Consider the following 22,232-nt stretch of genomic DNA (forward strand, 5'->3'; position numbering starts at 1 on the left):
CCGCACATCTTAAAAGAAATGCCTTCGGAATTCATGAAGGGCGAGCATAAAGCAGACATTCATAGATGAAAATCTCAAAGGTCACTGGAAAACAGTTTTCTTCACCTTCCGATGGAGGCTGACCTCATGCGGCTAATGTCCTACGTGACCGAGCGCTCAGGCCCGGCTAAAACGGAAGCGGCCCAATTAGGCCAGAATGAAAAGAGGCAGCGAAAGGGCTGGAGACTAAGGAAAGAGCAAAGGAAAAGCGCTGTAGATTAGGTCAGTTTGTTACGTATCTGCCTGCTAATCACCGCGCATGAAGCCTCAGCAGGAAATCATCTTGTCTCCAAGTGAATCACAGCTTTACAGCAATTTCACAATGAAAGAAATGGGGGTTCTCTCCAAGCTGCTTACTTACTGCATTGTTTGAGGAAAGAAACATAAACAGGACACCTGCAGAATCTGCAATATTATGACACAAAAATGAACTCTGTGTGTGTGATGTGTCCATGTGTCGTATGCAGTGTTGTGTGCACAGTGTGTGTATGTACGTGTGTGGTGTGTGACTGTGTCTGTGTATGCACAATATGTGTGGTGTGTGTATGTATGTGTAGTGTTGTGTGCATATGTGCAGTGTCTGTGTGTATGAGTGTGGTGTGTAATGTGTACGTGTGTGTAGTGCTGTGTGCATATGTATAGTGTACATATGAGTGTGGTGTGTAATGTGTGTGTATGTATGTGTAGCGCTGTGTGCACATGTGCAGTGTGTGTGTCTCTGTGAGTGTGGTGTGTTTGGCGTGTGTGTGTGAGTGCATGCGCTCTGAAGCATGGAGCAGGAAGGCAGGGTGAGGGAAGGACTCAAGAGGCAGCTGAAGACTGTCTTCCCCTTTGATTTTTGACTGTTGCCTCAAATTGCAAAGATTTTATATACTTTTGGGATTTCCTTAGTAAGGCCCTTTCATGGAATGGGAATTATAATTCTACCCAAATGACTTATTCAGAAAAAAAGACCTAGAAATCATGGGGTAAAAATAGTGTGTGCAAATGCAGGATAGAGTGTGTCAGGACAGAAGAAAAGCACAAAACCAGCGTGGGACCCTCAAGAGGGAGGGAGGGAAGGGACCTTTAGAATCGCTGGGAGACGGTTGAGTTTGGTGGAAAGACAGTACTTGGAACCCTGTGCCCCTGGGTACCGGGTACCAATCCCAGGTAAACCTCGCTGAGCCTGTGACTTTGGGCAAGTTCATTTATGTGTCAAACTTAACGGTGCTCATTTGTTAAAGTAAAGGTTCTTGTAACTAGCTCTTATGAAGGTTTTAAGGCTGCAGTTCTGGCACGAGACAGGTTCTTGAAAGATGTTAGTTCTTTCTTGATCTATTCTTCCTTTCCCTCCCAAGGGCTGGCACGCTAAGAGATTAGCTGCGTCATGGGGATGGAGAGGAGGAAGAAGAGGAGGAGGAGGACTGCGGTTTGCGGAGAAGGCAATTACTCTGTGCAGTTGCAGACAGACCTTCAGGAGGACAGCACCTCCGGTCAAGCAGGCCCTGCCCCCACCTTCACTTAGCAGATGCCCAGAGGGGAAGCATCAATCTGCACAATAAAACTTTCTTGGTTCAAAGAGCAAGAGCAAAAGAGCAAAAGGGAAAAAGCCACACAAATCAGAGGGGAAAAAATGAGAGAGAACAATGGAGACTAAAAACCAGCCCTAAACAACTTAACCCTGGACATGAGCAGGCAGAGAGGGAAATGCGCTGATGTCATTTTATTAACATCTCGGGGGCCACAAAGTGTACAGAGTGGCAAGATGTATAAGGCCGGGTTCATGCTAATTCTTGCTGGGGAGAAGCAGATTAATCTCATTTCAAATAGGCATCCATCACAGAGATACACAGAATGTTAACTAAAGGGCAACATGAAATATGCCTGGAGCTGATCGATAAGTCTGTGTCCCACTGCACTGAGCTGAGTGGGGAAGAGACGAGGTAGCCGGGGGTCAGGGGGTGAGTCTAAGCAAATGTCTGGGAGACGAAAGATGAAAGGGGAGAAACACCAGGACAAGGGAAAGGAGCATCCACGGGAAAAGGGAGAATCAGGTAAATGTAGGGTGTACAAAGAGCCAAGAGAAACTGAGACGAAAATAAGGAAGGGGAAAGGAGACCAGCAGAAAGGAAAGAGGGAAAAGGGAGGCAGAGGGGAAATCGGTGGAGAAAAGAAGTGGTGGAATTTGGCCTAAGAGCAGAGAAGTGAACCAGAGCCAGGGACTGAAAATGGAAGAGGGGAAGGAGCAGGAAGATAAGAGAGCGGGTGACATTCAACTCATCTTCTAATTAAACCGGGGCAACTTCTTTTTATGCACCTGTGCCCTTGATTCAGAAGAAAAAGCAGCCTGAGAGCAAACCATTGTGAGGGTAATGACTCCAGGGAGACTGGTGGCCTAGGCTGCTTATTTTTACTGAATAAACCCAGCAGATTACGCGGCCCAGCGTTAGGATAGCTGTCTATATGCAAAGTCCCATCATTAGCATGTGTGCAGCGCCGAGGCCGCAGCCCAACAGCCTTGCAGAGCTAAGCGTTGCTTCCTGGCCTCCGGGTGAGGACCATCCTCAAGGCTGGAGAGCCTGCACACAGTAAAGGCAGGTGTCTGCCATGTTCACCCTGGCGGCCAGGGGCAGGGTGGAGCAGGAGTGTCTGTCACCTCTGGTTAAATGAGAGCAAAGGGGCTGGTGACGAAGAGGAAAGGATGGAGTGGAGGGGGAGGAGAGAGGAGGCTGCTCGTCAAGAGCCATGGTAGAAACGGCTGAGGACAAAGGACCCATTTAGGATAAAGCTAGATATCAATTATTTATACTCTCTATGATCCCGGTGAAGGATTTAAGGTGAGCCTTTCATAAGATCTAGCGTCTCTCTTTCTCGCTTATACATTTTGTCTGTCTCTATTCCCTCTCCCGTCTTCGTTCCCTGGAGAATTCCCACTCCAGTTTTGAAATTTATTTCCTCTAGTGCTCCCACCTTCTCAGACCTTCTCTAGGTTAGAGACCCCTCCTTCTTGCTCCCAATAACATGCCAATTTTGCTTTTTTCATGGCACTTAATACAGCTCAGTGAAATTTCCTGATTCTGTGTCTTTCCATCCCTGGATCTCCTCCATCTGTCTCTATCTTCTCCTGGGCCATGGTGACTGGTCCATGGGCTTCTTACAAGCAAAGCTGTACCCCAGCCACCGTCCTACCTCCAGGTCCCAGCTCAGGGCCTGGTGCATGGTGCCTGGTGCATAGCAGTGCTGGACTGATGCTTTCTGAGCTGGACTGAACAGATTCAATCTCACTCTCTCCTATCCTCATAATCCCATCGTTTGTTCTACTTATCACAGCCTCCCCCAGTATAGCCTCTCTCTTTTTCCCAAATCTCTGCTGACCATGGCTAGAAACATGATTCTGATTCCTTCTCAGTCCCTATTGCTATTGTCTTAATCTTGAACTTGACCCTGAATTTCCCAAATTAGTTTTAGGACAAGTATTTATTTTATTATGCCCACTACTCTCCCTGCAAAGTTCAATCAACAAATACAGAGCCACAAAGTGTGAAAACACCTGTTAACCACACTAAACTCTAGAACAATCAAAAGAGAAAGCCTCATGCTTTCTCACCTTGGTGCTTAAACTTTCATATAAACTTTTAAACAACTGCCGGAGGGGAGCCACAACTTTGAGCAAAAGTCATATTTCTTTTGCACAGGGATTCATGTTAGTCTTGTAGTTTTCAGAGCAACCGTGAGGGTGCGAGAGTAGAGTTCACAGCAGTGGCTTTGTGGGAATGGCCAGCTGCATCCGGGTCAGCTCACTGGTATTTTGCATGAGATTTCTAGCAAGAAGATTATGGGTAATTTGAAAAACAACTGTATTTGTTGATTGATTCCTTAGGCCTTCTTTCTGAGTCTATGATCAGAATTTCCTAAACTTCTAGTATGACAGAACTACCATTACATGATGACCAATCAAAACAGTTATTGAATCATGGGTTTTTCCAGCCAATGGAGGGTGGGGCGACCACCATGTTGTCTTGGACCATTTCTTACTCTGTTTTTTGTTTTTTACTTTTTCATTTTTTATTTGGTCATCCTATAGGCAGACACGAACATGGAATAAAGAAAAGAAAGGTCAAATTTTGATCTAATAATACAGCATGGGAATTGCAGATACATTATAATTCTCTGAGTGCATTCTCCATACACAAAATATAATGAAAAGGAGAGATAAAAGAAAACTTAATTGCCATTAGAGAATAAAATAGGATTTCCACTTACATCTTGAAAGGCAGCTAGTCTTAAAAATTAATTCATTTGATAAATGTTCAAGTTTCTTCCTCACTTTTTCTTTTTTTTTTGAAATCTTAAATACTACACTTTGTAAAAAAATTGAAGTACAGCTGATTTACAATGTTGTGTTAGTTTCGGGTGTATAGCAAAGTGATTCAGTTATACGTATACATATATCCCTTCTTTTTCAGATTTTTTTCCATATAGGTTATTACAACATATTGAGCAGAGTTCCCTGTGCTGTACAGTAGGTCCTTGTTGATTATCTATTTTATATATAGTAGTGTGTATATGTTCATCCCCAATTCCTAATTTACACCCCCCACACACCTCTCCCCTTTGTTAACCACAAGTTTGTTTTCTATGTCCCTGGGTCTATTTCTGTTGTGTAAATAAGTTCATTTGTACCATTTCTTTTAGATTCCACATGTAAATGATATCACATATTTGTCTTTCTCTGTCTGACGTACTTCACTTACTATGATCATCTCTAGGTCCTTGCATGTTGCTGCAAATGGCATGACTTCATTCTTTGTTATGGCTGTGACTTTTTGGATCCCTGGACGGCTCCCTCCTGCATGGAGACGGGAGCCTGACAGGAACGAGGACACTCACCTGCACCATGCCCAGTCGCCCCAGGAAGCCATCCAATCGCACGAAGACCAAAGAGGACTGGAAATCCCACTCCCGGACTTCCTGGTTCTCTTTGAAATAAGAATGGAGAGTCTCCCTTCTGTCCTGAAACACCCGCTTGAAGAATCTCAAGGTGTCCACGACCACTTGCAGTTTTCTCTGACTTTCTTCCACCTCACTTCTCAGGAGGTCTTCTGGGCTGAGATAATTAGAGGCCTGGAGGGCAGACAGGTTAGTGGCAGTAAGCCTGGGTGCAGGTACAGGACAGCCCACAACTCTGCCCAGCCCACAGCTCTCAACTGAGTAACTGCCCAACCGACGTTTTTCAGAAGCCTAATATAGGAAACGTCGGACCCCATCCTCAGTTCCACAGGTAGACTGGAACCTGGGTTCAAGCCATAGTCAGTGATTGCAAGTGACCAACCAGAGACAAGGAAACACAGTGAGACTTTCCTTGGGCTAGCTGGAGCTGGGCAGGCATCCTTTCCAGGTGTTTCGTTGTGACTCATTGGCTTTCTATAGTAAGTAATTCGAGTGCACAAATTCTTTGGACCAGAGGCTTAAACCTGGAAAGCTGTGAGTCTGAATCCACTGGACAGCTATCTTCGCCACCACAGGGAGGGGCCAAAATAACTGGGTCCTGGTGACCTCATCCAGGCCTCATTGTAACCCAGGGCTGAAGCCAACCTTTCCTTGGACTTCTGAGATAAAGAAGCCAATCAGTTATCTTTTTGTTGATGCTAGCTTGGGTTGGGTTTTCTTAGACTTTCAGTCGCAAGCGTCCTGGCTGACAAACATGCAGTGATGGAACATCGTTAGTCTAGGTGTCAAACAATCAGCTTCCGGTCCTGGGTTGGGTGCCCTTTGGTGACTCAGTTAAACTCCCTGAGCTGTAGCCCTCATCGTTAAATAATAATAGTAAATTAACAAGGTTCTCCCTGCCCACCTCGCAGGGTTCATCCACAAATGACGGGTATGTCACAGCACTTTGTAGCCTTCAATGTGCTCCACAGATGTGACGTATTTTTAGTTACTCTTTAAACATGCTCATTGTTTTCTCAGGGTCCCACCTCCTCAGAGGTAACAGGAGCCAATTTGGGGGGGAAGATCACCCAAACCTTGTTAAAGGCCTCATTCTGTTTACAGGTGCCCTCCTCAAGGTTTACGCTGCCCTGGTTGGTGCTACAGGGGGCCCTAAGGAGCACAGAGCGTGTGAGCCAAGAAGCTGTTTCTACATAGCTCACGGGCAGTGAGTTCACCTGGGGGCATGATGTGAGCCTTGCCATACGGGATCACACTGGAGCCTCAGAGCCACCCAGCAACTCTCCGAGGCAGGTCCTCTTCTTCCCACCCTTGCACAGAGGTAGATGAGGCACAGGGCAGGTGAGCGACTCACCCAGGCACACACAGCTGACAAGTAGTAATGAGGGATGTGGCACAGGGACGCCTGACTCCAGAGGCAGCATTCTTAGCTGCTGGGCTTTGCTGCTGACCTAATACCAACCTTCTTAAGGAGGTTAAAATTTACCACCCCGACCCTGCGCCTGACCCGGGTCCTCCCAAGGATCCCAGCAGGACTGAGAACACCTTTGTGAGTTACTGGCTGTGATGATAAAACAATTCAAGTCTGAGAACACTTTGGACCCTAATTATTTCCCTGCCCTGAAAACAATGGACACTTTACTCTTCTCATGACTCAGCCATCCAGCGAGAGGTTGGGGAATCCTGGGCACAAACCTGCTGGACCAGAAGGTTGCAGATCTCCTGCAGCAGCACCATCAAGCGCCCAGGGCAGCGGTACAGCTCACATGTGGCCCAGATCAGGCAGACCACGTGCAGCAGAGGCCACAGTTGTGGCTTCACCTCGGGAAACTCCAGGCTCTCGAGCGTTTCCAGGTGGCGGTGCAGCGGCACCAGGTGCACGTGGATGTCCCGCGCCTCCATCAGAGCTGGAAGGAATTGGAGACGATGGTCACCTTCCTGGCTTGAGGCTCACACCCACGGAGCAGAGCCCTGGGGCCTGGGAGCGAAGGATCTGCAAAGCAATGGCTGCGATCTCTTCCTGTGCTAAGGGAGCAGAGAGGGCTGGTCCCTGAAAACTTTCTAGCTCTTATGAGGAAACACTGAAAACAGAAGAGCCTGGGCAGCTGGGATAGTGGTCTGAGGAGGCTCTCTTACAAAACTCCTGTATCTGGACCTCTTCCTGGCCCTACCAGCCCCAGTCTGGTGCTCTGCGTGTAGACGATGCTCAGTAACTGTTTGCTGTTTCCTTTGCTGCTGTTACCTCCAAGGCAATATAAGACAGATGACAGAGGACAGGTTTTTGAGTCAGAGAGATCCGCCTTCAATGCTGATACATCAAATGTATGACCTTGGGTATGTTTAACCTCTCTGAACCTCAACAAAAGGCTGAACAGTAACTAATTTAAAGGTTTCTCACGAAGGTCTGAGGGCAGCATACACAGAATCTTCATACACAGCTAGCTCAGTGCCGGGACCAAAGCAGGCGTTCCATACATGGTAATGTCTCTGATAATCATTTGCTAATGAAGAATCCCATGAAGCTCTTACGGAGGAGAAGTCACAGGGAATACAGAAATAGCCCAGGCTGATTATGGAAAGGTTCTGCTGGTATTCAAAGCAGGGAAATCTCCTGCCATTTCCTTTGAATGCAGGCAAGGAAAGAGAGCGGCTTCCACCAGCCATCCTGTGGTGGCTGAGAGGGGAAACTAGGAAAACCAGTAGCTCTGGGCACTAATTCTGCAGAGCCACTTACAGGGAATGTAAAAGTCCACTGAACAAACTGAACAGGAAGGGAGAGTTTATAAAGGCTGGTTCTTTCCTGGGCAAATAACCAGGCACTGTCATGTGACAGCAGATGGTCTTGGGTTATATTATGTGGATGAAGTTCTGCATTCATCCTAAAGGAAACTCAAAATATACATTACTATATTTAGTAAGCAGTTTCAATATTCCAGGCACTGTCCAACTCACGAGACATATACCAACTCACAGAAAACCCTGTGAGGTAGCTTTACTACTCCACTTTATAAGGAAAGACATTAAGACCTAAATAACTTGCCTAGACTGTGAATCGGCCACCCCTGCCCAGCTGAGTAAAAGGAAGACTATACCCCAAGTTTATCATGTTGAAGCCCTAGCTTGATGGTTGTGGGGCTCACTACACACAGGAGTTTGAGAGGTGTACTTTATATCCCAAATGGATTTGTGGGAAGGACTATGTGAATCCAATTTTTGAAAGTCAGATGTCATGGTAAATTGATTAGAGCAGCGATTCTTAAATTGGGGAGCTGATGGGAGTATCAGAACCACTGTGGGGTGGGGGAGGTGTCAGAATCCAACAGCCACTCCAATGAGCACACGCTTGGGCTTTCACATGGGCCTCGGGGGAAGAGAAACTGAGACCATTGTGACAGAGGAGCTTCCTTTTTATGTTATATTTTTTTAATAAGCAAAATCTCCTTTAATCATACAAATAGGCACACCCCTGATTTTTAAGAGCTCAACGTTTGAGGGGCAGCTCATCTATTCCAGGATGCAATCACCTTGGCTCACAAGCCAAATGAAGACAGAGATGAACAAAGTTAGGCGCACAGCTTTTACAGCTTTTAAAAAATGCAAATATAGGGACTTCCCTGGAGGTCCAGTGGTTAGGACTTCGATTGCAGGGGGGGCCTAAGTTCAATCCCTGGCTGGGGACCTAAGATCCCATAAGCCACACAGCACGACCAGAACAAAACAAAACAAAACAAAATTCAAACATAAACCCCAGTTGCACAGGGATATCTGTGGTTTTCTGATAAATCTTTAACAGTAAGCCCTTGTGGGACAAAAGACTTGACCTCAAAAGCCTTTAGCATTTGCCAGTTTCTGGGGTATAAATACTCCCATCTTCCCATCCTGTCTGATCTCAAGCTACTAACTTGACGTCACTGAGTGCTAGGGAGGGCGCTTTGAAAAGGGCTGCGTAAAGTGGGCTCTCTTAAGAAACTGTGAGCCAGTCTACATCAGCTCCAGAGAAGCCCTGGCCTTTACTTCTCTCCACACACATCGGCCTACAAGTATCCTGGACTGGCAACTGGGCTGTACTGTGCCGACCCCGTCCCCTAGTGGCCAGAGGCGAGAACTCCCCACTTAGTCTTTACTGCCCTGGTCCTTTCCCCTCCAGGGTATCTTTACTTCCGGTTTCCAAGGTTCTTTGTTGCCCAGTCAATTCCACTTCAGACAATCTTGCTCCCACACATTTTCCTACATCCTTTTAACCTTTTTTTTTTTTTTTTTTTTTTTGCGGTACGCGGGCCTCTCACTGTTGTGGCGCACAGGAGCCGGACACGCAGGCCCACCGGCCACGGCTCACGGGCCCAGCTGCTCCGCGGCATGTGGGATCCTCCCGGACCGGGGCACGAACCCATGTCCCCTGCATTGGCAGGCGGACTCTCAACCACTGCGCCACCAGGGAAGCCCCTAACTTCCTTCTTTACTTCCCACATGCCCACTAATCCAGGACTACCTCTTTTCCTCTCCTTCTCTTCCATCCATCTGTAAGCCAAAGAACTACCCTGACTGTGACTGATAAGAACAATGCACATAGTATATCTGTGCAGAATAAAGACAGATGCTCTGAAATGAGAAAATCAGTTGCAAGCTTCTAAAATATTTTTATTCTCCATAGACCTCACCAATATTTCTGACCAAGTCCCTACCTGGCAACTCTAATCAAAATTTCTTTTCTTCCATCATCAGGATTGAGTTATATATTTCAAGGATTTCTATTTTTACAGTGGTGTTTCTCTGGGACTCTTATGATGATATTGTTTTTTCTAACTTCTTTTCATTGCTGTCCTATACTCTTCTGCAAACAACTTTTAGAAGCTGGCCTGGGGAACCGAATCTTTTATAGCTATTAATCAATGTGAATGATTGTACTCTGTTAACCTATTAATGTGAAAAATATATTTGGGGCTCTAAATAACCAACTCATAATTATACTTTTACTATATGTTTTATTTCAGAGCCTCAAATTGCAGTCCTTTGCATAGCTCCTTTGTGATATTTGTCATGACTGCCTACAACCTGTAGTATTACTTCATACTTTTCTCTAATTGACTCTCATTTTAGCCTAAATAAAATCATATAAAATAAAAACTTTAAATCTCTACTATAAATGGAAAACTTGTATCATGTGCCAAAAAAAGTTACCCGTTAGCACATTTTAAAATACACCTGTCCATACATCTCCCACAACCATCTCTCACACCAGCAGTGGTACACATATCACTTTGGGGGACACTATCTCATTTGAATTGGAGTATAAATTGGGAATAACAGTTGATTCCGCTGGCACACAAAATCTCTCAGAAAAGCAATAAACTGAGACCCCAATAGGGACCCCATTCCAAGCCAGCTCTAGATGCTGGCAGAGCAGCCTCCGGGATGAGACTTTAGGGTCCAGAAGGCCCTCAAAGACCAGCTACTTAAGCCAGTTCTTCTCTGTTATAAAGTGCATGTTAGAAACTCCACCAGTGGAACTTTCATTCCTTTATCTGAGTGGTTTCCAAACCCTATGGGAGAAGGTGGGACAGGGGATCTACCGATGGGCTCTGGACACAGGACACTCCCTCTTTAGCAGAGCAAATACACCTTGGCAAGTTTTAAATTTTGGACTCACATAGGAGATTGCATCGAAGGAAAGTTCTGATAGAGAAAAAGTGTTTAAAAATCACTGCTTGGGTTAAGCTTAAATTATATGAAATTATAAACACCTTTAAAAGCACATTCTGACCTACAATACTGAAGAGCTGGGAGGAGTTGTTATAGGAGAAAGGAAAGAAGCAAAGTGCACTGATGAGGAGAGAGGGAACCCTAAAAAATTTTACCTCTTTCTAATTATAGACTTTGCTGGATTTGCAGTTTTGACAAGGGCCGATCTTGTCTGGTGCTCAGATGGCCAGGAAATTGCAGTCCCATCTGACAGTAGGCGCAAAAAAGGCAGAATGGAGCTAGAAATGGAACAGAGACTTCCCGAAGGGCCAGGAGGTGGAAGGAGGTAAAGTGCAGAGATGAGCGATCACAAAGCGCATTTGCCAGTGCGGTACCGTCAGTAAGGAACTTCCGCCTACCCCACCTTACAGCACCCCAGGGACGCAGGCGCGAAGTGTGTGCGCTGTTCCATGGCACACTCGAAAGCTCAGAGAGCTGAGGTGACTCTGTCAAGGGCACAAAGCACTGGAAATGTAGACAGAGCACAGGGCAGCTGCTTCCCTGCCTCTATATTTGGCCTTCTTGCCTCTGTGCTAGACTGTCTCAGGTTGGAGGCTATAAGGACTGGAAGCTGCTGAGATCAGAGAGGAAGATAATTCAGCATAAATATGAAATTTGAGTCAACTTATGAAAATACTTGTGGGTCCTCACCTGCTACAACATCTCTGAACATGGCTTGGAAAGCTGGGAAGTAGCTGCTCTGAAGCTTGTCCAGAAGCCCTGCCATGCCCCTCACCTTTATCGTTCTCAGTTGATTATAAATGTATTCCAGATCCTCAGACCTGCAGCACGAGGAGAAGAGTGAATCCAGCTGAACATGAGGAAACACAAGTCACGCTGCAATGACGCACCCTCAGACAGAGAGAGGAAGCCTGCCTCAGGGTGCTTCCGCAGAGGCCTCTGTTCCCAGAACAGTGAGGGCCAAAGCCTGAGTCTGGAACACAGGTTCAAAGGGGCAGCTCCAGGAGGTAGCAGCAGGGAACACTGCTGTGACCATCTGGTGGCTCAAAAGCTTGGCAGCTGGAGGTCACTGGCTCTTGCAGGAAGGTTTGGGGTGGGGTGAGAGAAGTGTCAGGGCAAGGCTGCTGGAGGAGGGCCCCGCTGTAGGTCAGCAGAATGGTCAGAAACCAGGAAAGAGGATGGAGCATCTCAGCACAGGGTGCAAGTGGGAATGGAGCCCTACAGGCATGCCTGGTCACATGACACATGCCAGGACAGGGAGGCCTGCCTCAAACATCTGTCTGTCTCCTTTTGAGTAAAAGATTCATCAGCGCAATGATAAATAGGAGCAGGGAAATGGGGAGGAAGGGGGGAATGAGCAAGAGCCATAATTAGGTCTTTCTGGAACCTGTGGGGCTAAGACACAGTGGACGATGGACTGGTGACCGCCTGGAACCTAGGAGACGCCGTTCAGGGGTGAACTGCGAAAACCCCTCTCTTTCTCCAGATCCTACAAAAAATGTGTGCATATTGACTGTCCAAGAAGAAGGGAGTGGACAGTAGAAAATATGAAAGAGTTAATAAATTTTACATGTAATTGAAAGAGCCTTTGAAGAAATGCCAGAACATACACTGACAGTAGCTCAAGAAACGAGGCATGACTATTGAGCCTTGGGGAAAGTGTCACCTCCCAGTGCACAGAAGAACTGCATTGACCCAAATGACACCGAGCTGTCTGCTGCAGGGGTGGTGAGAGATGCCTGGGGTGGGACCAGACTCAGTGGCTGCCTCCCCCAGCCCGTTATTCTCTGAGAGGCATCTGCTCCCCAGGGTTTAAGCCTGTGCCTACCTGCTCTTCCAGAACTCCAACTCCACCTGAGGTGTGGGATTCTCCCCCTGTAGGAGAGGCTGGGAAGACTCCCTCTTGAGCACCACCCGGCCTGGATGGCTCCTCTGGATCACCGCAGACTCAGCGGCATACATGACTGACTTATCCGTAGAATCCAAGCTGTGAAAAGACACAACAGATCTCCTGGGACACTGGAAACAGCTTAACTCTGGGTGTCCCCCAAAACAGAACCCCAAATCTTTTAAAAACAGGTGGGAAATTCCACTTAGTCCAAGCACTCTTAACTTTTGTTGGATAACAGGCTCTAACGAGTAGTCAGTGAAAAGTACAGATCTTCCCCTCAGACAAGCTACTCATGCATGTGTGTATACAGTTATTCATACACAATTATTCAAGATTCAGAGGCTCGCCAATATTCTGAAGGCTAGTTTAAGAACTCCGAATCCTATCAAGTCTTTCTGTCAGTGCAGGAATACATTGGACAGAAAACATCCAAATGGTCACCCAACCCTTGCTTGAGTCCCACCAATGGCAGCCAGCTCCCTACTTGACAAGGCAGCACATTCCTCAGATCAGCTCTCCCTGGGAGACAGTTTGTCTCTACTTTGAGCCACGTCTATCGCCCTGCCAGTCCCTCATTTGGTCTTAGTTCTGACCTCTGCAGTAAGAGGAAATAGGTTACTTTCTCCTCCATAAGGCAAGCTATCAGACATCCAAACATTACTATCCTTTGTCCACACTTTTCTAATGAAAAATGCAATTCCCATGCATTCCCCCCATACACCTTTTAAATAAACTAACTAACTAAGGATGTTTGGAAGGGATTAAAAATCAAAAATACATTTTGGTTGCCTTTTCACAAAGTCTGAACTGACAACAGTTCATGCCAGGAACCCAGGACATGGGTGACAAAGAAAGAATCTGTCCATTTGCATTTTCATTCCAGAAACCTACCTTCACTTAATTTAATTAAATTCATATTTGCTGAGCAATGATATGGCACAAGTGATTATGGACGGTATTAAAGGGAGAAGATACCTCCCTGAAATATGATCCAGCCTTTTGGGAAATTATCAAATGTGAACAAAGGGAGACAAACTCAGTAATGATTATATACACACACAGTGAATGTTATTATGTTAAAAGAGAAAAGGAATAGGAAAAGGGTAATTTGAATTTATTTATTTTGAAAATTGTGTCTTTTTATTAAACCACAGTTAACCAGGAAATTGCTTCAAATTATATATGTAGCAATTTACTTCCAAGAGCAAAAACTCATTATAAAGTACATTGCTATCCCATGCATTACTTATTCTTCAGATAAAATCATGGGCCCTGAATACACAATGATGACATAACACATTTGGAGACTCCCAGTAATATGGCAGACCGAGCACATGTAGGAAGATGGCCTGTTGCCACAAACATATAGAAATGCTGGATAGAAGATGATTAAAAAATAGCATTTAGATATATAGCCTGGCTTGAATGAAAAGGAAAAGAATCCCCACAGGACAGAAGCAAACCTGGAGTGGTAAGTGGAAGCTGACCGTCGGCATCACTCGTACATGGAGAAGAGGATGAGGCTTTAATGTCTTCCCAGGCACAGGAGGTATGCACCTCAAGCCTCAACAAAGCCAGATTTGTTTCTGTTTGGGAAAAAATCGCCAGGACCTGAAAAAAGTCTCCAGCTGCTGGGGGAGGAGGGTCTGGACAGTGACAGTGTGTGCTGGGTAAATGTTGGGAAGAGGCGTGCTGTCTCCCAGACTGGACCTGGGTCTTCGCCAATGATGAGACACCGTCCTGATAAGCGAAACAATGAAATCAGGGTGGCTACTCTCAGCCCTGAAACAGTTCTGAGCAGAAAAAAGGCCATGCTGCGTGACAGCCTTAAAAGATGTCGGGCAGACAGATTGGGGCGGGGGTCGTCATCAGCACAAAACATACAGTCTGAGGACGCTGGCAAACAGTGGGCTTGTGTGCAGAGCAAAGAGATATGCAGAGTCAGGGACAGAAACGTCGTAAAGAAAACACTCAGATAAACCAGCATCTCCCATAGCTCTGAGGCCCATATGGCCAGCCTGGTGGCACTTACGCGGTCTCACTTTCAGAATCCACAAACCCCATTTTTTCTGAGCCAACTGGAAGAGGCAGCAAAGTTCTCCCCTTCGCTTGCTCAAGGAGAACCAAGAGGTCACAGTGGAGGCTGTGGGCGTATCGCAGGACATCGTGACAAGCCGCGTGGGGCCAGTCTGGGTGATTCTTCTCATTGGCCAGTACAGAGAGGACAGCCTAGGGCAGACGTGCACAAGAAAGAAAGGCAGGCAACCTCTGATGCCCTAAAGACTATTCTGAGAAAGGTCGAGAGGGCTACGTACAACCTTTTGCAGGTCCCTGTTCTGTAAGACCTAATTATTAATAACCAACATTATGTACTGCCTTGGCATCTGGTAAAATCGGGAGGGCCTAGCCTAGCCCCAAGTTTCCCTGCCTACTCTGCTCCTGCCACTAAGGCCCCGAGTCCAGCAGCCCTGCTTATCAAGGGGACAGGCACGGCCGCTGCCCATCCCTGAGGAGTGGGCGTCAGTTCCAGCCAGCGGAATCCTCACGCAAGCCGATCCCATCCTCCCACAGGAACCAGTGGGCACCACACCCTCTCGATAGGACAAAGCTTGCCTCCCACAGCCCCTGTTCATTTGCTCTGTTCCCACGTGCAACCCCCCGTGTGGCCCAGCCTGGCGCAGCATCTCCCTCCTCTGGACGGTGAGTATCTGTGCTAATAACCTGCGGGCAGTCTCATCTGTCCAGTGTACGGTCATCCCCCGAACCCTAGGGCAGGAATCCCTTCCTCATCAACGGGTGAAACTGTCACAAAGGCCAAGAGGCAAGAAACAGGCGAGATGCAGGTGAGCGTGACCCTCTGTCTACAGGTGGCCTGAGAGGGCATTTAAAGAAGCCAGCCAGCCAAGGGGAGGATGCTGACTTGCTCTGTAGGGTGAACCTGAGCTGGTTCTGGCCACTGAACATGATCCTCTGCTCTCAGTACTCATCTCCAGATCCAGAGGTAGACACATGTGAGCAAATCTGAGCCAGTAAGAGTCAGGCCAAAGTCTTTTATCTGGACATTCTGAGGAAGAGAAGCTTTCTTTCTACGAGTCTGGAACTATTGGTGGCCAACTTGCTACCATATGGAGCCTTCGAATACGGTCAATATGGGGAAGAGAGAGTTTATAGATGGAGGAAAAACCAAGCCCTATGACATCATTTGAGCTCCTCCATCAGGCTGCTCTTGAACTTTCTGAGCTGATTTAAATTGAGGTTTCTACCATTAGCAACTTAAACAGTTGTAATTCATGCAACTCACTAGGAACCTCTGCCTGTCAAAAGTTCACAACTAACAGAAAGGGAATACTAGAAAGAAAAACAGATGATCAGGAAATGTGATAAGGAGCTGCCTAGCAAAGAGTGAAAAGAAAACACGGACTTAAACGGTTGGTTGGTTTCCATATACAACCAATGAGTCAATGTGGCTATGAGATAGAAGGCCTGGACCCAGCATATGAAGCCAAGAGAATGATCCTTGCCTGGTCTATCTGGAAGCAATCACTGAACTGAGAACCTACAACAGCAGGTGAACAGGGGGTGCCGAGAGATAAAATGTCACAAATTGAGCTCTACTCACATTCATGTTAAGAAAGGACCCCCTGGACCCACGGCAGGAGGCCTAACAGGGCAGAGGGGATGAACAAGAATTTTTCTAGCATCTAAAAGGCAGGGACTGTATCTTATACCCACAGTCCTCCCTAGGGTCTGGCATACAGGAAGCACTCAACCGAGGTTCAGAGAATAACTGAAATACATGCTGTCTGAAGAAAAAGTGGTAGGTGGGCTTGGGTGCATTTTGGAGGGCTTTCAGTGATAGAAAAATAATGAATATGAACTTTCTATGAAGTGAATATTCTCAGAATATTTATTAAGAGTCTACCACATGCTAGCACTGTTCTAAGTGCTTGGAAGGTACATCAGTGAACAAAACAGACGAAGATTCCTGACTTCATGAAGTTTATATTCTAGGGAAGAGAATGTCAATAAACCATAAGTTCTGTGAAAAATAATGAAACAGGTAGGCTGGAAGTGATGTAATCATAAATAGAGTGATTGGTGCAGATCTCATGGAGAAGGTAACATTTGAACAAAGACTGGGGGGGATAGGGATAGTGTTGTGCAGACCCTTGGGGGAAGTATACTGATGGTAGAAGGAAGAGCCAGTGCAAAGGCCCTGAGGTGGGAGCATGCCTAGTGTGATCAAGGAGCAGTGTGGAGGTCAGTGAAACTGGGACAGGATTGGCAAGAAGAGGAGGGGTGAGTAAAAGGGGTCAGATCACATGCAGCCCTGCCTGTGGGATTTTGATTTTTACTCTGAGGAATGTAAATCCTTGAAGGGTTTTGAGCAAAGGACCAACATGGTCTGACATCTTTTTTAATAGGATCGCTCCAGCTACGGTGTTGAGAATAGACTCTCGGGGGCAAAAGTGGAAAAAGAGATTGGCTAGCAAGTTATTGCTATAATACAGAAGAGAGTGGCTTGGCACAGGGCAGAGTAGAGGAGATGATAAGAAATGGTCCAATTATACATAAATTTTGAAGGCTCAACCAAAATGATTTTTTAATGGATTAGTCGTGTGAGTAAAAAGGAGTCAGGATGATTCCAAGGTTTGGGACTTGTGCAACAGGAAGAAGGGGACCGCCATAGCTGACACGGGGAAGAATAACGGTGGAGTTAAGTTCTTGTGGGAAGAATTGGGAGTAGGTTCTTGGACACGTTAGAATTTGAAAAATCTATTGAACTTCTAAGTGGGGACACTGAAGAGGCAGTCGGATTTGGTAATTGGGAGCTCAGAGAAGAAAAGTCTGGAGATAACAAATCTGGTAGATGTAGATGAGATGATTCATAAAATTCTGAAAGGGAACGAGTGCCCCCCAAGGAACTGAGTGTATACAGAGAAGATGCCCAAGGAATGAGCCTAAGGGCTCTCCAATGTCAGCAAGTTAGCAAGAAGCAGGGGTGGTACCAACAGGGGAAACAGAAGAAATGGCGATGGTGAGAGGAGGAAACCAGAAGACTGGTGACCTGAAAGCCAAGTGAAGAAAGTGCTTCCAGGAGGACAGGGTCATCATGAGCTGTGCCAAAGGCTGCTCACGGGTCAAGCAGGAAAAAGACTGAAACATGGCCACGTGACTCAGACAAGCAGAGGTCACTGGCGACGTTGACAACTCTTTCTTTTCCACGCAATGTGGTGGTAAGAGCCTGACGAGTGAGGAAAAGGACAGGACACAGCAAGTCTAGACACGCAGTCTAGACATTTTTGCTCAGCTTCACGAGGGCGGGTATACAGTAGGCAGGGAGTTGGAGTTCACCAGATTTATGGTTTTGCCGAAGACGTACGACAACGCCAAGACAGAGGCCGCGATGATAATGATGGAGCACTTGAGCTGGGGAAGGGGGGAAGGATGTGGGTGTGGAGGACAGACAGAGGGCAGGTGACAGGATCAATGGACTGCAGGTCCTAGCAGGGTCACAGGCTTGTGGTAGGGGGTTGCTGGGGAGAGTGAGCCGGAAAGACAGGAGTAGGGTCAGAGAAAGAGGTGCCTGGAATTGGATCACCAGGGCGTGGTCTGGTAATGCAAGGACTGGGAACAGCATGGGAAGGCGTGGTTAAGATAGGAAGGGCGACAAGGTCAGCGGAGGAGGAAGGTTCAAGGGGCCCAGAGGCCGGGTTAATCAAGGATCACTTATGTGTCTATTGAAAGAGCCACGTGTTAAGATGGGAGCAACGCTGGGGTAGAGTCACAGTGAGCAGAAGCCCAATCGTGGGGAAATGAGGGCGGTGCTATCAATTTATGACACAGCAATGGGGGTGAAGGTGGCTTTGTCTAAAGGCATCAGATTCAAACTGGACTGTTTTCTCCTTGAATCGAGAAGGAGCAAAGAGGAGCAAGGATGCCTGTCGCACCTCAGAGGTAGAAAGGCTGAGTCTTTGGGGAGAGATGAGTCTGGGTTAGAGCAAAGTGACAAGGGTGGGTGACAGGAAGTGGGGAAGCTTTTAAGGGGGATGTAGAGTCACAGTAATTCTTGTCCTTTAGGGAAAACCTACAACTAACGTTAACAGAGAACCAACCTGACTCCACTTTCTATCTATTCCTTTAGCTCTAACCCTTGTGCTTTGTTTCCTGTCTTAATCACGCTGGCTCTGCATCTTTGTAAAAGGATGTTGCCTAGAGCCTGAAACACACATTATAGCCTATTCCCAAGGTTTTGCCTCCCAGGCTTGACCTTTAAATGTGTCAACAAAAAGTTGCAGAACAGAGAATAACAAGTTTACACGGTGATCAGACCTTTGCGAACAGCTGCGAGAACAAAGGATTCAAGCGCCAACAAGTTTGTAATGCCAGCCGCACCGCCTCCCCCCTTTAGTACAAAAGAAGCTTGAATTCTACCTCAGGGAAGATGGTTCTACCAGCCCACCATCTTCTTGGGCTGCTGGCTTTCCGATTAAAACCACTGTTCTTTGCCCCAACACCTCCTCTCTCGATTTATCAGCCTGCCGTGCGACGAGCACTACAGGCTTGGACTCAGTGACGCTAACACTCTATTCCAAGCGTCCTGATCGGTTATTTTAAATTTCACAAGCCTGCAGGGTGCTTCGATCCCGACAGAGGTGAGCTAGCGTGCTCACACCATCCCCGCCGAACGCGACAGAGCCAGCAACGGAACGCGGGTCCCCCCGACTCCAAATCCCATGCTCCTCTCACGGGGAAAACGACCCACACTTTTACCAGAAACAAACCTACAGCCTCCGTTTTTCTGCCCTCAACAACCCATCCACCTATGCCCACCGCTGCACTTGCTTAAGGGAAACTAAGGCAGAGGCCGCGAAAACGGCAAGGAAGAAAAACCGCAGTACCTGAGGAAACCGGAATGGTCCAAGATGGCGGCAGGGCAGGCACACGCTCGAGGAGAGGCGCTCCCGACGCACGCACGGAGGCTCTGCGCATGCCCGCCCCTCCTGCCCCACCCCGCCCTTGCTGTTCACCCGGCTTTGTACAGGGTACCCCTCTCCTCGCCTGGGGAGAAGCGTTTTCAGAGCAGGAGCTTCCCCTTTCTCCATTCCTTGATTAAAGAATAAAGTTTCTGCTCTGCTGGACCTGGTTTCCTTCATTTGGCACCAGCTGGCACTGGGCAACAGTTGGGGGTCCACCCGACTGGACACCTGATTAGAAAGGGTGGGTGACACTCCCTCTCCAAAACGCCAAACTTCAAAACAGCATCCAAGTTCCAGAGCTCTAGGAAAAGGAACCTGGCAGCCGTGAATGAAGGGACTGGGAGGAGGAAGAAAGGGAGCAGGAGGGCTGGTTTCTAAATTCTGTTAATTCTCCCTTGGAAACATTTCCTGGATGCATTTGCTTTTTACCTTGTGCCACTGTAATGGGACAGAAAAGTTCAAATTTATAGCTTCATTCCTTCGTTAATATCACCCCCCACCCCACCCCCACCAACAAAGAATACTTTCTCATCCAGGTGGGATATTTTGGCTTTAGTGCCGCTTTACGGGAGGTGTTAGGACCAGGGGAGCACGCAGCCAGGGGCTGATCCATGAGTGGGAGGGAAGCAGGGTCCTGAAGTGGCTCTGGATCAGCTTCAGGGGGTGTGAAAAAAGCGGATGGGATGGCAGTGGTTGCATGGCCCAAGAACTGCTGTTAGAGGTTTTGAGAAACGCAAGTAAAGGCCTCGAGGTATTTTAAAAATAAATTGTTTTATTTTATTTATTATTTATTATATTTATTATTTATTATTTTATTATTAGATTTTTAAAAGACAACACATTTACGTGGTGCAAATTTTTAAAGTATAAAAGCATGACAGTAGAAAGTAACTCTTCTACCTACCCCTGTACCTACTTGAATCGCCCAGTTCCTTGGGCCTGTGGATTACTCTGTAAATGAATGTTTTTCCTCCCTCCCTCCTTTCTCTTTTTTAGCAGAACCGGTAGCATACTATACCTACAATTCTACACCTTTAAAAAAAATTATCTTAAATTGCAGCATTATCCACAATAGCCAAGAGGTGAAAGGAACCTAAATGTCCATCCATGGATGAATGGGATAAAGAAAATGTGGTATATATACATACAGTGGGATACTATTCAGTCTTAAAAAGGAAGGAAATTCTGTCACATGCTACCTTGAGAATGAACCTCTTTGAGGACATTATGCTGAGTTAAGTAAGCCAGTTACAAAAAGACAAATACGTCATGATTCCACTTACGTGAGGTACCAAGAGTGGTCAAATTCATAGACACAGAAAGTAGAATGTGGCTGCCAGGGGGAGGGGGGGACGGGTGGGAGTTGTTCAGTGAGTGTAGAGTTTCAACCATGCAGGATGGGGGGACGGCTCTGGGGATCTGCCATGCAATGATGTGCGTGAGGTTGACAATGTGGTGCTGTACGCTTGGAAATCGCTGGGAGAGTGAATTTTATGTGGGTTTTTTATGCCAGCATAAAAAGAAAATTATCTTTAGAACGGTCCCATTATCAATCATTACTTTTTTTGTTTATTTTTTATTTATTTTTGTTTTGTTTTGTTTTTTTGCGGTACGCAGGCCTTGAAGATACCCTGCTGTCTATTTATTCTAATCCTTCTCCTTGTTCAGGAGCCAGTTCAGCACTGGAGGTGAAGCAGGGCTCTCAGACCACACACATATGTCTGTCCTCGGAACCCAACGGCACTTTTTTTCTTCCATATCAATAAACACTGTCTTTATTCTGTAAATTAAAATCTATTCACCTATTTCGCATTATGTTTATCTTATTTTCTTTTTAAAATTTTTTTAAAGTTTTAAAAAAATTTTTATTAAGATATAGTTGATTTACAGTGTGTTAATTTCTGGTGTACAGCAAAGTGATTCAGTTGTATATATATTCTTTCTTAGATTCGTCTCCATTATAGGTTATTACAAGATATTGAGTAGAGGGCTTCCCTGGTGGCGCAGTGGTTGAGAGTCCGCCTGCCGATGCAGGGGACACGGGTTCGAGCCCTGGTCTGGGAAGATCCCACGTGCCGCGGAGCAACTAGGCCCGTGAGCGACAACTACTGAGCCTGCGCGTCTGGAGCCTGTGCTCCGCAACAAGAGAGGCCGCGGTAGTGAGAGGCCCGCGCACCGCGATGAAGAGTGGTCCCCACTCGCCGCAACTAGAGAAAGCCCTCGCACAGCAACGAAGACCCAACGCAGCCAAAATAAAATTAATTAATTAATTAATTAAAAAAAAAAAAAAAAGATATTGAGTAGAGTTCCCTGTGCTACACCGTAGGTCCTTGTTGGTTATCTATTTTACATAGAGTGGTGTGTATCTGTGAATCCCAATCTCCCAATTCATCCCCACCCCCCTTTCCCCTTTGGTAACCATAAGTTTGTTTTCAAGCACTTCCTATCATCACCGCTCATGAGGGAATTTGATCCAAGCTTGCATTCCTGCAGGGATGGTGTTCAGACAACACACAGCAGTAAAGCCATTCGGTTATTAAAATACTGAAATACTTCCATATCTACTGAGAAACCTAGCCTCCCTGGGTCCCCTAGAGCTCCTCTGTCACCCCAGACCCTTCTCTGGAACTCCCCCTCCCCAAAGTTTCCTCATGAAGCAACCGAAGGCCTAACACCTGATGCAGCAGGGA

The 22,232-nt window shown here is 46.6% G+C and overlaps 1 protein-coding gene across 1 annotated transcript in view; it reads right to left on the reverse strand.

The window, feature by feature from the left end:
- DNAH9 (dynein axonemal heavy chain 9) overlaps positions 1–22,232 on the reverse strand; it is a 263,407-nt gene that overhangs the window by 238,691 nt on the left and 2,484 nt on the right. Inside the window, 5 exon segments of the mRNA XM_067021483.1 lie at positions 4,912–5,145; positions 6,667–6,878; positions 11,362–11,492; positions 12,500–12,658; positions 14,595–14,791. Coding sequence (XP_066877584.1) covers positions 4,912–5,145; positions 6,667–6,878; positions 11,362–11,492; positions 12,500–12,658; positions 14,595–14,791 — 933 coding nt within the window.

Source organism: Kogia breviceps, chromosome 19 (genome assembly GCF_026419965.1).
Source record: "Kogia breviceps isolate mKogBre1 chromosome 19, mKogBre1 haplotype 1, whole genome shotgun sequence".
In the NCBI taxonomy this organism is placed as follows: domain Eukaryota; kingdom Metazoa; phylum Chordata; class Mammalia; order Artiodactyla; family Physeteridae; genus Kogia; species Kogia breviceps.